Source organism: Stegastes partitus, unplaced genomic scaffold, assembly GCF_000690725.1.
Source record: "Stegastes partitus isolate 25-593 unplaced genomic scaffold, Stegastes_partitus-1.0.2 Scaffold1043, whole genome shotgun sequence".
In the NCBI taxonomy this organism is placed as follows: Eukaryota; Metazoa; Chordata; class Actinopteri; family Pomacentridae; genus Stegastes; species Stegastes partitus.
The window spans coordinates 31,858-46,763 of NW_007578774.1; the positions used below are offsets into that span (position 1 = coordinate 31,858).

The 14,906-nt window shown below is 42.9% G+C and overlaps 1 protein-coding gene across 1 annotated transcript in view; it reads left to right on the forward strand.

Annotated features, from left to right (window-relative positions):
• The window catches only part of LOC103367380 (SRC kinase signaling inhibitor 1-like), a 55,665-nt gene that overhangs the window by 3,012 nt on the left and 37,747 nt on the right, over positions 1 to 14,906 (forward strand). The window contains exons 2-4 of the mRNA XM_008295385.1: positions 5,007 to 5,208; positions 10,536 to 10,665; positions 13,286 to 13,457. Coding sequence (XP_008293607.1) covers positions 5,007 to 5,208; positions 10,536 to 10,665; positions 13,286 to 13,457 — 504 coding nt within the window. The remainder of the gene's footprint in view (positions 1 to 5,006; positions 5,209 to 10,535; positions 10,666 to 13,285; positions 13,458 to 14,906) is intronic.

Below are 14,906 nucleotides of genomic sequence, written 5' to 3' on the forward strand. Positions count from 1 at the left end.
TGTGCATTTAAATACATTTAAAAAATTTACCAGCATTTTACATTCAAATGTACTATTGTTAGCGCTACGTGGTTCGTTGTGCCTGTTAGCCTGCCGCTAACGCTACCTGGAGCACCGTGACATCTTTCTAAAGTCACATTAACTTCACTAGTTTGTTCTAACTGACAGATACGTCTCTGTAGCAGAAACACAACCTGCAAAAACTGAACAAGAAGCACAAACGTCAACACAAATCAGAACATTAGCTGTTTTTTTAAAGGCTAACGGCTAGCAGCTAAGCTAGCAGGCAGCCACACATTAACCTGAACCAATGTGTGGAAAACCGTAAAGAAGTATTGCTTTAAGATTTGGGCTTTTATGGGCAATAAAAGTGGTAAAACTGGAAAAGATGAACAAAGCAGAGAAGAACTGCAAGAGACAATCAGCTGATCGCACAGTAACCAGAGGAGGGCGTTATGTTCAGTTACAGCAATCCTACTTAATGACGTAACTTAGTTATGAAAGACAGATTTCCTGCTATCACATGCTGTTAATATATCATATTTATTGTACATCTGCTCCTCATATCTGCTTTCTGCTTCTCCTGATTACTAATAATCAATATCAGCCCTGTAAATAGCACATCGGTCCGTCCATGTTTCTGATGATACAAGTTGTTTCTGTGGGCCCTAAACACTAATCCTGTGAATCTAAAATTATAGCAAAAGTCTGCATTGTCCCCAACGTTGGACCGACGTCTGATTTTTGTCTGAGAAAAATGGTTTGTGGTCAAAAAATGAGTCACCTGTGGGCAAGCAGACGTAGACGATAGGTAAAGACGCAACAGTTTTATAAAATTAAATATTGTTTTCTTGATGTGAAGTCTTAATCTGCAAGTGTTTCATTTTAAATAATGATTTCTGAATAGTGTCGACTGAAACAACAAGGCCTTATGATGACCATGATACGTGCTTAAAAGTGTTGAAATCAACCTGAAAATAACCCAAAACTCATAAAGTTCACTCAAACACAACCCACATGAATGTACCGTCACAAAAATACTGTTTAACAAATACCTTCCCCCCGCAGTGTTAACAAGAATGGATCAGATTTATTTTGTTCACGATATATTTTACAACTTCATCCACAGTTTATTTCTTTGGAGTTGAATCCAATGAGTTTCCTGCGACTTCCTGTCAGACGGTTTCACGATTTTCCATTTTCCACCAGAAAGGCCAACAACAATAGTTTGGTTTAGAGTCTGTTACATGTCGGCCGCCTCCCCCCCCAAGGCTGAGGATGCTTAACACACTGTGAATATTGAATTAAAACAGATAATTACTGATTATCTGTGGTGAAGTGGGGCGTCCATTAATCCATTAGTAGCTCTGCTGCTCTCCGCTCAGCGTCTTGAAGAGCAGCAGCATCGCCACTTAAACTGACACAATGGACTCAGATTTATTCCACCTCAGATGCGTTACTAATAATTGCTCTGGTAATAAATAAGCACTTAAAGGAAAAGTCCCACCTAGTGTGAGCTCCGTTATTCATCCTGAACTGAATCATGTGTTCAGATGGAAGATATCCAAACATCCTGTTAGCAGCGTTAGCTTAGCTTTCATCAACGTCAGCCGCGCCGCCTGTCGGACGTTTGTCTCGGCTGTCGTCTCGTCTGATTCTGAGTTTTTATCATAAATTTTTGTCTTTTAAAAGCTGTTGATGTTAAATTACATTGCTGACAGTAAAGTTTCTGGAAAAAGGCTTTTTTTTCATAACAAACATTTATATATATTTTAAAAAGCTGGGGTTACACTGGTGTTCATAGGCATAAAATGTATGTATAGCAAATAATTTATAATAGATGACAGTGATTTATCATTTAATATGAAGTTTAGTAGCATCGTCTTTAAAAATGGCCCCAAAATGCAATCCAGAATCATCGCATTGGAGTCAATCTACCATACATTTATGATTCATATTTAGAATTTTGATCAGAAGTTCTGACCCTAACAGGCAGTTATAAACTTTACAATCACATTTTTATGCCTCCTGTTAGAGGTGGACGAATGTGTTTGTTTTTAGGGCTAATATTGATTATCAGTGATCAAGGACACCATTAACTGATATTTATATATATTATATGTGCAGTAAAAATAACAATATTAATGTCAGAATTTAAAATAAGACATCAAACTCAAATTTGTTTAACATGTTTGTCATCTTCTAACATCACGACCGGACAGACCTGATGTTTTCTGTCATTAAGTGTAAATATGTTCAGTCAGAAGGAACATCAATGATGCATCTCCACACAGAAGGAGCAACAAAGACGTTCAAAGCTGAACATCTGTATTAGTGGATTCTTCCATTGGTGTATAATGAAATAATCAGCTCTTCTGGGATAAACTTCTGCTCAACACAACATTTCTCCACATAAGCAGCAGCAGCAGCAGCGATATTAACATGGAGACGGCGTTTCTCCAGTTTACTGCCGGTAAACTTCCTCTGAAGCGTGTCTCAGCATTCAGACTGCAGCTTCCCCTCCAGGACTTACACATAATTATTTACCGTTTGATGCTCAAAGTCAAATAAAACACACGATGAATAAAAAGCTGCTTTTTTTTTTTATCTCTTCGGTGTAAACAGGAAGGAGGATCTGTTTTGAAGGGATCAGGCGGTGAAATTATGATTTCAGGATTGCAAAGAGGCCTTTCCTGTAAAACACGTGTCTTCTGTTTATTATCAAGCCACAAAGGGGTTTTCTCATTTGTAGTGATCTGGTGAGACCGTGTCGTCGCACTAATCGTTTGAGGAAAATATGTAAATCAAATTTAGCAGGCTGGACTGTCATCCTGTCCTGATACTGTTGTTTTTAGCCTCAGATACATAGTTGATGCCACTGTGATATAAAACCACTGCCCTGTGTTGTGGCTGAAGGTCATTGAGCATCACAGAAGTCTTTGTCATGGTGTCCGTTTACCAGCTGAACCCCCACAATGCTCTCTGCTAGCCGACATGAACTATCCTTAAAATGCATCATCCATCATCTCTACACCTTAATCCTCACTAGGGTCATGGGGGGCTGGAGTCTATCCCAGCTGACTCAGGGTGAAGGCAGGTTCACCTGGACAGGTAACCAGTCTATCACAGGGCTACACTTAGAGACAGACAACCAAGCACACTCACATTCACACCTACGGACAATTTACAATCACCAATTAACCTCAGCATGTTTGTGGACTGTGTGGGAGGAAGTCGGAGAACCCGGAGAGAACCCACGCTGCACGGGGAGAACATGGAGACTCCACAGAAAGATTCCGATATTCCCACTGGGACGCTAACCAGCGACCTTCTTGCTGTGAGGCAACGGTGCTAACCACCGATCCACCTTGCAGCTCTAGAAACTATACATACAGCAGATACTTGACGACTTATATATTGTGATTTGGACTGTGTGGGAGGAAGGTTGAGAACCCGGAGAGAACCCACGCTGCACGGGGAGAACATGCAAACTCCATGCAGAAAGATCCCGGTGTCCTCACCGGGACGCGAACCGACAACCTTCTTGCTGCGAGGCAACAGTGCTAACCACTGAGCCACCCTGCAGCCCTAAAATGCATCATGTTCTATGAAATTTAAACAATAAATGAAGTGCTGCAGGTTTATCGACTGCTGCTGAGGAAAGTAAAACACATGCAGCCAAGTTTTGTCTTTTAACCTGAATTTATGAAAAAAAAACTCAGAGAAATCTGATAAAAAAGGGAACTAGTTTGAAAGAAGTGAGAGAGCAGCAGTGCTTCATCCGTCCTTCTCCACTCCATTGTGTTTGTTATTCTGCTCTTTCTCGCTGTTTTATTCCTCCAGTGCATATACGTTCTGGCATGCTCTGTTTCCAGTCCTTATCTGCTCTTGTTCTTCTTTTCTTCACAGTTCACTAAACACAAACTTTATAATTCCCGGCTGCTGCCGCTGCGTTCGTCTTTCCTCCTCAGCAGCTTGAATCTTGTGCGGTTGAAGGCAGAAGGTGTGCGTCTGGCTGACAAGCTCACTCTGAGACCGTAAATCTCCAAACATATGAGAGGCAGCACACATAATCTGTCAGCCTGTTCGCGGCGTTAAGAGATGTGTGGCTGCACGTGTGCGCTTTTGTTTTTTTTTTAAGAAGACTCTCAAAACACAATTAAAGCAGAAAGCCCCCGAGAGGTTATTTAGTGCTGCATGCGTGCGGCGCGTTTTAGCTTCTAATTTTTATGCCTTCTGATTGTTGGTGTTTCCTGCATGTTTGCGCGCACATGCGTGTCCGAGCAGCGTGTTCGCTCGTCGTAGCCTCGAGGAATCAGCACCCATGTAGAGCTTTGGCGCGGGGCTAAGCAAAGACCACAGATGCATAAGAGGAGCGGAGCTGGCTTCACGTAGCACTGTGGGAGCTCATTACTGTAGTCTTTGGGCTGGAAAATGTCTGTCAGTAAGGATTCATTAAAAGCCAACCTGCTGCAGCGGCTCCTGGTAGCGCTCTAATGAGAGGTCCTCCACAATTTGGGCTCCCCGGCGCTTCAGATTGGACAGGTGAAGCATCGGCGCCGATCTGCATCACGGACGGACTGTGTTTAGAGCGCGGTCATTAGCATTACAATGCTCACGTTCTCTCTGGTAGCTGCAGAATCACATTTACTTTATCTCTGTTCAGAAACATCTCGTCCTGCTGCTGCTGCTGCTGCTGGCTGCACAGTTCTTTATCGACGACTCTGCACTGTCTGCTCCGGCTTTGAACATTTAATTGAAGCATTGTTGGAACAGTTTTTGTGCGCCGTCATTAGTGCAGGTGGACGACTCCGAGCTTTCAGTTTGGCTCTAATGTCGGTGGAGTGGCTTCGTTTAACCCTGCTGCCTCTGGTTCTGTCCTCAGGATTCAGCTCTGGTTGGTTGAAGAAAGGCTGCTGTGTTCATTCTGTGTCTTCTCATTGATTGCTGCTTGTCGTCGCCATCTTTTGCACTTTTTTTTTGACTTCCTGTCTTGTGTCTTTCAGACTCGGACGCCTCGTGTGACTCGACTGAGCCCGACACAGCCGGCCCTCGCCGACCAGGCCAGCAGGGTGTCCTTCGCGTCAGCTGAGAATCTGGAGACCATGTCGGAGCCAGACATCCCCATCGGATTTAACCGGATGAACCGGCTTCGTCAGAGCCTGCCGCTGGCCCGGTCGTCCAGCCAGGCCAAGCTGCGAGCACCAGGTCAGAAGAAATGTCACGTGCTTCACTCTGATGTTTAACCCTCAGATAGATCCTGTAGGAGCCCATCTGGTAAATCAGCTCCAGCAGAAACCAGAACCAGTCGGACTCTGTGCCGTAAATAGGAACATATAAGTGTTGACAGCTTTTAGTGTTAATTCACTTGTGATATGTGTGAAAAGTCACTTATTTCTCCTCAGAAATTATGACTTCACACTTTGTAGGATGAATCACTGAAATGAAATAATGCTGCAGAAATCATCATCAATAGACCTTCAGTTCTTAATCAGTGATTTTTAATGTAAACCTGCAGCTTATTTCCTGTGGAGGATTCAGCGAGAGCTTCTTCATGTTATGAAGAGTTGGATATTTTGCATCGCTTTCCTTAAAAATGTTCATCTCATCACCCAGTCTGACTTTATGGTGCTTTTTTTTCTATAAACTAAAAGACTGACTAATCCTTATAATATAAGACTATCAGCCTGACACTAGTCTTGTTCACTGTGTCATGTAAAACTCAGATTTTCATTTTCATTTAAATGTTTGTCCTCTGGTTTTATTCTCTTTTTCAGAGCTCGTTAGTAAAATTGTTTGATAAAGCAAACAGATCTGCAACAGTTTACTGATTTAATTTAATTTAAATTAATTAATACATTTCTAAAATAAAATAAAATAGAATAAAAAATAATGCATGTATATAAAGTAGTCGTATACGTTGCACCGCGTTACAGTGAAAATCAGTGGAGAGTCTCAACAAATACATGTGATACTGGAGTTCCAGGGAGATTTACCCTCATTTTACCCCAAACCTGGTCCGGGATCGTGGTCTGGACGAGATTATTTGGTAAAGTGAGGAGTTTACGTCACATCCACCACAATAATGTCAGAGATGTTTAATGTTTTCGGAGCGTTGCTAAACATTTCAGCTTTTGAGGCTCACGTTAGCTACGTGCATTAAAACTGAACCGTTTCCTCGTTCAGACTCCTTTAGCATCTCGATCACCGTGTTCGATGAACAGAGCTCTCCTTCGTCACAAACTCCTCGCTGATGAGCTTTTTCTGTTTCACTGCATTTTCTAACAATTTCATCCAACACAGCAGCCGTCAGAGTCGTCATTTAGGAGAACGTACAACCAGGTAGTCCTGCTCCACTCTGGTGCAACATCAGCACATTCAAACCACTGCGTTATGAGTAGTTCGTACATTTAGATCAGGGGTGCCCAATCCTGGTCCTCGAGAGCCACAGTCCTGCATGTTCTAGATGTTTCCTTCTTCCAACACACCTGATTCACATGATCAGGATGGTTATCAGGCTTCTGCAGAGCTTGATGATGAGCTGATCATTTGAATCAGGTGTGTTGGAAGAAGGAAACATCTAAAACATGCTGGATAGGGGCTCTCGAGGACCAGGATTGGGCACCCCTGCTTTAAAGTCTCTGTGCAGCATCAGTATTTCTGCTCCTGGTAGAATCTGTGCAATACCATCCATGTTTGGGATGCATTGTTTTTGCACATCCAGAGGAATCTGAATATCCACATCTGGTAGAAACGGTACTTATAGGTGTTAATGTTTTAGTTGTTTATGTTTATTTTCTGCTGACGTTTTGGACTTGTTGTCTTCCCCTTTGCTACCGTGACGCTGCAAATGTCTCCACTGTGGGATTAACGAAGGCTGATCTTATCTTAATTACAGCAGCTGAAGTTTGCAGTTTGTTCATCGTGAGACGAGCTTAAGTTTGTCAAAGTGTAGCTGTGATTCTGTTCCTGTGCGTTGCTTCATGTGTGGTTTCTCCTCCTGAATTCATCGACATTCAGGGAGCATCCGAAGTAAACAGATGTTTATTTTCTCTGCCTCTCGTCAGCCTTGAACTCTGGGATGCGTCTGGTCTTATTGACAGCATCTCTTTGATTGACGAGTCAGGAGCCAATCAGGCGCCGACACATTGATGTGAACCGTTAAACTCGTGTGATGTCTCTGACAGACGGCGGTAAATAAGACGCAGTCGCTCTGAGTGCACAGCAGGGAATCACCTGTTTGAGTCACCTGTAAACCGGCAGCCGAGTCCGAGTCAGACGTGGGTGCTCCGCCTATGGGATGCAGACAGAGCTGTCTGATGCCTCCAGATGATCTCGCCGAGCTGCCTGTCGGCTTTGATTAATGGCTTTGGCAGGAGGCAACATCATCTCGTCCTTTAAAGTATCTTTGCAGCATATGGAGAGGAGGACGGCGCCTTCGAACCGGCGCTTCATTGTAATTCTGAGCACCGCCCGCGTCGAGAATTTTCACATTTTCTTTCAGAGTCTGTTTCGAGGCGACCGGGAGAATGTCGATGCTTCGGCAGTGACGCTGCAAACCCGATGTCAGGGGCTTTTAGTCCTGATAATGGAGGTTTAAACTGCTGCGTAACAAACACCCTTTCTCAACACGTCGGTCTCTGAGCTAATTTTACTTTCTACACCTAATTTTACTCGACGCCGTGGCGATAATTCCACTTTGCCCACATTGGCGTCGCGGGTAAAGTGGGGATGATAATGATGTGTTGCTTCCTGGGGCTTCACTCGTTCAGCCGAGATGCAAGTCGTGGCACCGAGGAGGGAGACTTTTCCCAGCTTCCTCAGAAACACACTCAGCTGCCACGGTATTAGGCACACTGTAGGATAATCTGACAATCTGGCAGCAAGCGTGCCGGAAACATCCGTTAAATAGTGGAGCACTGTAACCTGCGAGAACTGTGGAAGTGGTGAAAGTAACGGGAGGAAATCTGTGTTTTTTGGGCTAATTTAAAGACAGTAAAATAATGTGAGTTTATAGCCACACGTTGGGAAAGAACCAATTACTATTTATTAAAAAAAACAAATTGAGACATCATGTGCACTTATGGTCTTTTTTTATTAGTTTATTTCTAATACAATTTGTCAAATAATTTGCCATTTTAAACTCTTAAATATGCATTTTTTCCTTTCAAATAAAAGCAAATATCTGCAACATGGTGACATTTTTTGCTGCGTACGGTACATATGGTGTAGTCTTACAGTCAAACAGATCAAACAACAAATTGCTGCATTACTATTTGTGAAAACACATGTTTTGCTGGCGTTGTACTGAGCAGCATTTCCCCTCATATTCCTCCATGTAACCAGAAAGCAAATTAGAACCAACCCCCAGTATAAAGCAGTTCTGCCCAGCGTTGATGCTAAACATAAAACTCCGATGGGACGCAGGCCTCTATTACTTTTTTTTTTTTTATTCTTGGACGCCTGCTGCGAGGATGAAATGTGCTAAATGAATTCCTTCCCCACTTATCCCACTGCTGCTGCTGCTGAAACAACTGCTGTTAGCCCATCCATCCATCCATCATCTATACAACTTAATCCTCACTAGGGTCATGGGGGGCTGGAGTCTATCCCAGCTGACTCAGGGTGAAGGCAGGTTCACCTGGACAGGTAACCAGTCTATCACAGGGCTACACTTAGAGACAGACAACCAAGCACACTCACATTCACACCTACGGACAATTTAGAATCACCAATTAACCTCAGCACGTTTCTGGACTGTGGGAGGAAGCTGGAGAACCCGGAGAGAACCCACGCTGCACGCTAATAATGGACAAACAGCGTATTAATAAGTGTATCTGCGTGTCTAAAAAGTCTTTAAAAGCCTTGACTTTAGTGCTCTTTAAACAGCATTAAAAGTCTTGAATGTTTAGCTTCGTCCTGCAGACTGTAACACGAGCCAAACATCCGTCTGTATGAGATTATTCTGGTGACTTTGTGAGCTGCAGAGATAAAAGCAGTGTTGTGACAGAGAATTGTGCTGCTACAGAGGCTCCGTGACTCAGGACTTTAGCCGAAACACGAATTAAACGAGATGGGGATATGTCAGTGAATTCATGTACTTTATGAATAATTGTTGACCCCGCGGGATTTATTGTAAAACAAGTATGAAATTACATTCGGCGCTGCATTAAAAAGGTCCCAGAAAGTCACGGATTTAATTTGGTGAACACTGCAGGAACTGATTAATCGTCCACAAAACAAACATTTACAATCTGACCACTGACATTTAATCTATGTTGTTTTGCTTTATTTAGGCAGCACGTCATATGAGCTGTGTACAATTAAGCAGTAAAATAACACTGTTTTTAGTCAATAAATCATTTCTAATGTCACTTTTCTTTACTGTTAATGGATTCCAGCCTTAGTTTAAAGTGTTTATTTATAGTAATGTAGCTCATTTGTAGAGAAACTCAAGTTCATCCTTTAGAACAAAAGTGAAACATGTTTTCTCACCTACCGCCCACATTAAAATTGTTTGTTTCTCAGTGTGAGATGGAGAGTTTATAACTGTAGCAGTAGTAGCGAGGAACACCGAAGCTGTTACTCTATAAGATGAGACAGAACTTGTGCCAGATATGACTCAGAAATCAAAGTTACATGAGAATAAATGCAGCGCCTAATAGAAAAGCAATGAGGTATAAGTATGATACGTTACCGGAAATAAAAATAAATGTGCTAAAATAGGACTAGAATAGAACAGGAAGAGGGAACACTGGCAATAATACTGAAGTAGTAGAATAATATCACACATGAGAGTGAAATATTGCACATGTAGTTATAATATTGCACATAGAATTGAAAAAAAAAATGTGCCAGGAAAAATGAAGTATTGCACATTATTGTCAAACCGATGTTGCATTTGCTACTGAGAAAAGTAATGTTGTAGATTACACTGATATTATAGATACATAAACTCAATACAATGAGGGAAAAGACAGCAGCTATGGTCTGATATTGTTTTTTTTGTTTTGTTTTGTTTTTTTTTTTTAGCGATACCTAATATCTGGAATCGATGCATTTTAAAAGTTGTGTGTCTTTCCTAAGCAGGTTTGTTCATTAATAATTATTGAAGCAATGCATATATACATTAACTATTATATATGAACAGCATGCGAGAGCAGAGAACCTGTCATTTATAACTAGGCTCGGAAAATGTGCTTCTCTGTCTCTCCGTGTAAACAACAGCTTTCAGTGATTGGCTGCTGCTCGGTAGCAGCCAATCAGACGGAGCTGTGGGCGGGACATGGCATGAGACCACAGAGTGAGAAGTAGCTGCATCGGAGCCACAGGAGCGCATTACATTTATTTTTTGCAATCATCTGCCCTCAGTAATCAGTTGATCCCCAGTATGAAGTGTGTTTAAGCTCAAATCGATGTTTACTTGTTTGTTCTGCTCTCTTTTGGGGACTAAAATGCCATATTTCCAGGTTAAAACTGTCCCTCCTCTCTCCACCTTCATCACCAAACCTGTTCCTCTCCGTCCATCCATGCAGGGATCTTGTTCCTCCAGCTGGGGGAGGAAACCCGCCGGGTCCACCTGACCCACGAGCTGACCAGCCTGGACACTCTGAGGGCGCTGATCGTGCACATGTTCCCCCAGAGGCTCACCATGGCCATGCTCAGGTACATCGATCCGTTTGGCGCCGCCGCTGCGTTTACACTTCATTTAGTGCCTGTTTTAGAAATCAATCGCAGAGATGAGATGCTGTCGCTGCCGCTTCATTCTCAGACTCAGAAAGAAAAATAATGATTGTAAACAGAGGAGGAGCTGAAGCTGCTGCCCTCAGGCCGTCGTCTCGGGGCATCTGAGAGAGTCTCTTTTATCCCCACTGCTATTGATATACTTAACGGACATTAACACTCCGGCTGCGTCGCTGCTCCACCTCGGCACATTTGCACACTTGCACATTTATATCTGCGATGGATTTCCATTTAGTTTGTTATTTATCGCCGTTTTTCGCTGCCGTTGTTCCTCTTTGTTCTGCTAATGTGTGGACTCTCGCTGCAGAACAGATTTTCCTCAGTGGGACAATAAAGAGAGTGATGAAGCAAAAAAAACAAATGGAAAATGGAAGCAGGAAAGAACAAAACAAAACAGAAATTAAAGATCAATAAATCCAGAAAAGATGTAGAATTGACTTCTCAGCCAAAAAAAAAAAACATCATCTAAAGTCTCATCAGTGGAATAAATCACATTAAAATGACAAGTTGGTGCAGAGACACCACAGACTTCATGCATTTATTAGCATTTTTCACCACGTGTTCCTTTTAAGAAGCACCCAGAATGATAATGTTTATCAGAAATGGAAAAATTAAACAAATCTAAACTCATATTTCATATCAATCCCTTTGTCCCACATGCTTCATTGAAAAAAAAAAAAAAAAAGCCCCAAATATACAGAAAAAACGAACATTCTGAAACCACGACTGACTCAGATGTGACCAACAGACTCGGCTGAACTGCAGACAGTGTTTCCGTAGAGCAGAGAGGAGACGACAAGAGAGACTGAGGTGAATAAAACTTACTGGATCAATAAATAAAAGCAGCACGGCTCAGAAACGGTGAACAGAGTCAGGATACATTCAGCATGGTGAAACATCTTTCTGGAGTTGACGTGTAGAGTGAAGCAAAACAACATCTAGCATATAAAATGTCTGTAGTGCCGTAATTTCCGGACCATTGAGCGCGCCGGAGTATAAGCCACACCCACTAAGTTTAAAAAGAAAACCAGTTTTGTGCATATATCTATATGTCTACAAGCTGCAGGTGTCCATGTTGGAACATGAGATATTTACACACAAAGATCTTTTTAACCTTTAATTAAATACGTACCTGTAACATGCACAAATACATAAATGCTTTTTTCTGAACAGTTCCTGTAACACGGCTGGTTAAGAAAATAAAACTCCAGCAGCCTACCAGGAAAAGTCATTGATCGCTATCTTCATCTTCCTCCTGCACTAAAACCACTAAAGTCTTCAGTGTCTTCAGGAGTTGAACAGCCTCAGAGTTACTTCGTCACTTCCTCAGTCTCTCTTTTGCTCTCAGTGTCACTTTGGTCTCGAGGCAAATTCGTAAAAATCCATAAATTAGCCGCATCATTGTTCAAAGCGTGTGAAAAAAGTAGGTCCTTATAGTCCGGACATTACGGTACATAGTGCCAACATGAGTTATTTTTTCATTTCTGCTCACACTTCTGGGCTCTTGGAAACACATCGTACATGTTAATTGCAGTTTTTGCAATTTTAGTAAAATAAAACATGGAGCAATTTAAACTTTGTTAAGATTTCTGGCATCATAATTGTGTCCAACCGTTCTGAGTTTCTCAGAGTTTCCCTTCTGAATTTCTCTTCCTTCTACAAATTCTTCAAACACACATTTTCTTGTTGCCTTTTAACCTTTCTGACGTCCATAATCCAGTCCAATGTCATTCCTTTTTTAACATTCAGTCCTTGGAGGTTAACTTACTGACGTTAGCGTGGCGTTTCACTTATTTTAGCCTCTGCAGACTCAGAAAGGAAGCAGCGTAGCAACGGTAGCATGTAGCCGTCTGAAAACTCAGAGCAGGAAGCCTTGGGAGTTTGCACGTAAATTGCACATTCCTGCATAACGTGAATCTTTCTATTACGTTTTTATCACTTTAAATTCCCTTTATGTGCCACACTTGCTACTGGTTGGCTTGCAACACTGCTAAAATCCTTTTATTCTCTATTCCAACGCTTCAGATTCCTCATATGTGAAAACCTTCGACTGATTCTGATCCTGCCCTCAGTGAAGAGTCAAATCACAGCTAAGAATTTAAATATCTTTGTTTTTCAAGCTGCAGTGTTCAACAGATGTGTTCACAACAAACACCGTCCGTCAGCTTCTGAACACAGATGTGCTTCGGGCTCATTTCACTGCGCAGGACAGACAAAACACAACTAATCAATCGGCAGTTTCAGCAGTTAATTATGGATTCTCTGTCAAATCTGCTGTGGAGCCGCCTGACGATAGTCGCGGCTCACATCGTTATCAGCGGCAGGACTCTCTTAGCTCCACACAGCCAATATTACGTTTCTGATGAGTTCAATATCGCTTTATTCTCTCATTACGGTTAAAGATCTTCCAGTCGCGCCGCCTCTCTGTAAGCGAGCGAACATCGCCGCGTATTAGCCGGTAATTGGAGCTGAGATTGTCTTTGCGTCGACTGTTTATCGGTGTGTTTTTTCTCCTCTCGTTTTGATGACTATTGACGCTCAGGTCTCCCAGCACGGCGCTGCTGATCAAAGACGAGACCCGGAACGTCTTCTACGAGCTGGAGGACCCGCGGGACGTTCAGGACCGCTGCGTGATCAAGATTTACTGCAAGGAGCCCATCTACGGCACCTACCCCGGACACCACAACCCCCACCTGGCCAACGGGGACCTCAGAGTAAGTGTCCCGGCGCTCCTCCTCAGACGTTTCACAGCGTTTGGAGCTTTTCTTCTTGGGTTTGTTTTTTGCTCTTTCGCTGCCAAAAAGATCTCGCTTCCTTTTCCTCGGTTACAGATTCCCTCTCTGGCTCGTGACTCATAGATTAAGAAGCGACACAAACACGGTGGCAGATAGCAGCGACCGAACCGTCCAACAAATCGTGCCTCCTGTAATTCCCTTTAAAGCAGTTCGTTATTCCCCCGCTGCGCCGCCACCGTGATATTATTTCCCTGTGTTGACTAAACACTAGCTGGCATTACGTAACGCGTCCAAGTTCGTCTGAGTCACGTGACTTCCCTCCGACCGTTCCTGGATCGGCGCCAGCGTTTCACATCACCGCCGTGGACTCGGCTGGAGGCCAGCAGACTGTAAAACGACATGGATGCTGCTGTGAGGCGACAGAGTGAAGTCCAGGTCATGTGAGGAGGCAGACTAGACACTGATTCACATCCTGCAGTACCGCACAGTACGCCACAGAAGTATTTACTACTGCATAAGGAGCATGTGCTAAACTTAGTAGGTCCCAATACACAGTACGTCAAAGGTAGATGGTTTTTTCTCCCTTTTTTTTATTGGATTTTCAGCATTACAGACAGTCTTAAGGTACATTAGAATTCAGTTTTCTTCTGGAGATGAAGAAAATGATGCATCGACAAACGATACGACAGACAAATAAGTGAACAGAAATGAAGTAAAGCCAGTGAAGATACGATGAATAAATCATGTTAATACAATGTAAACCAAGGGATCAGAGGGGATTACAGTTGGTCTCTATATCCTGCTACCATCCTGCTCTATGAAACCATCAAGTATATAATAGTAGTCTTCCAAAGATGACATGGTTTTGACTAAGGACAGAAAAGGACCCCAAGTCCTATTAAAATTGTCCGAGCAGCCTCTAACACTGAACCTAATTCTCTCTAAACGGATGATTAGATCTTCCAACCAGAAGTTAGAAGACGGAGGTTTCTGATCCTTCCAGTGAAGTACGATTCGTCTGCGGGCCACAAGAGAGGAAAAAGCAATAACATTTCTCTCCCTGGCAGAAAAACAAGCAGAGTCCTCAGGTACACCAAAGACAGAGATTAAAGGGCCGGGAACCACGGGTCTGTGGAGAGCTCTAGATAATGTGTCATAAAGAGAGGACCAGAATGGACCCAGTGTTACACATGAGAAGAACATGTGCAGGTGATTGGCAGGTGAGAGGAAGTACATGCCACACCTGTCACCGCTGTTCAATAGTTTAAGTCTAACTTTGGAAACGTGTGTTAAACTGTATCGATGCCAAACTAGCACAAGGAGAGGGAGCGTTGACTTCTTCCAGGGCCCTGAGCTCTGATTCCCAAGTGCTTCTAACTGCCAGAGGAGATGGAGATGCAGTCATCTTGACCACAGCTGAGATGATGC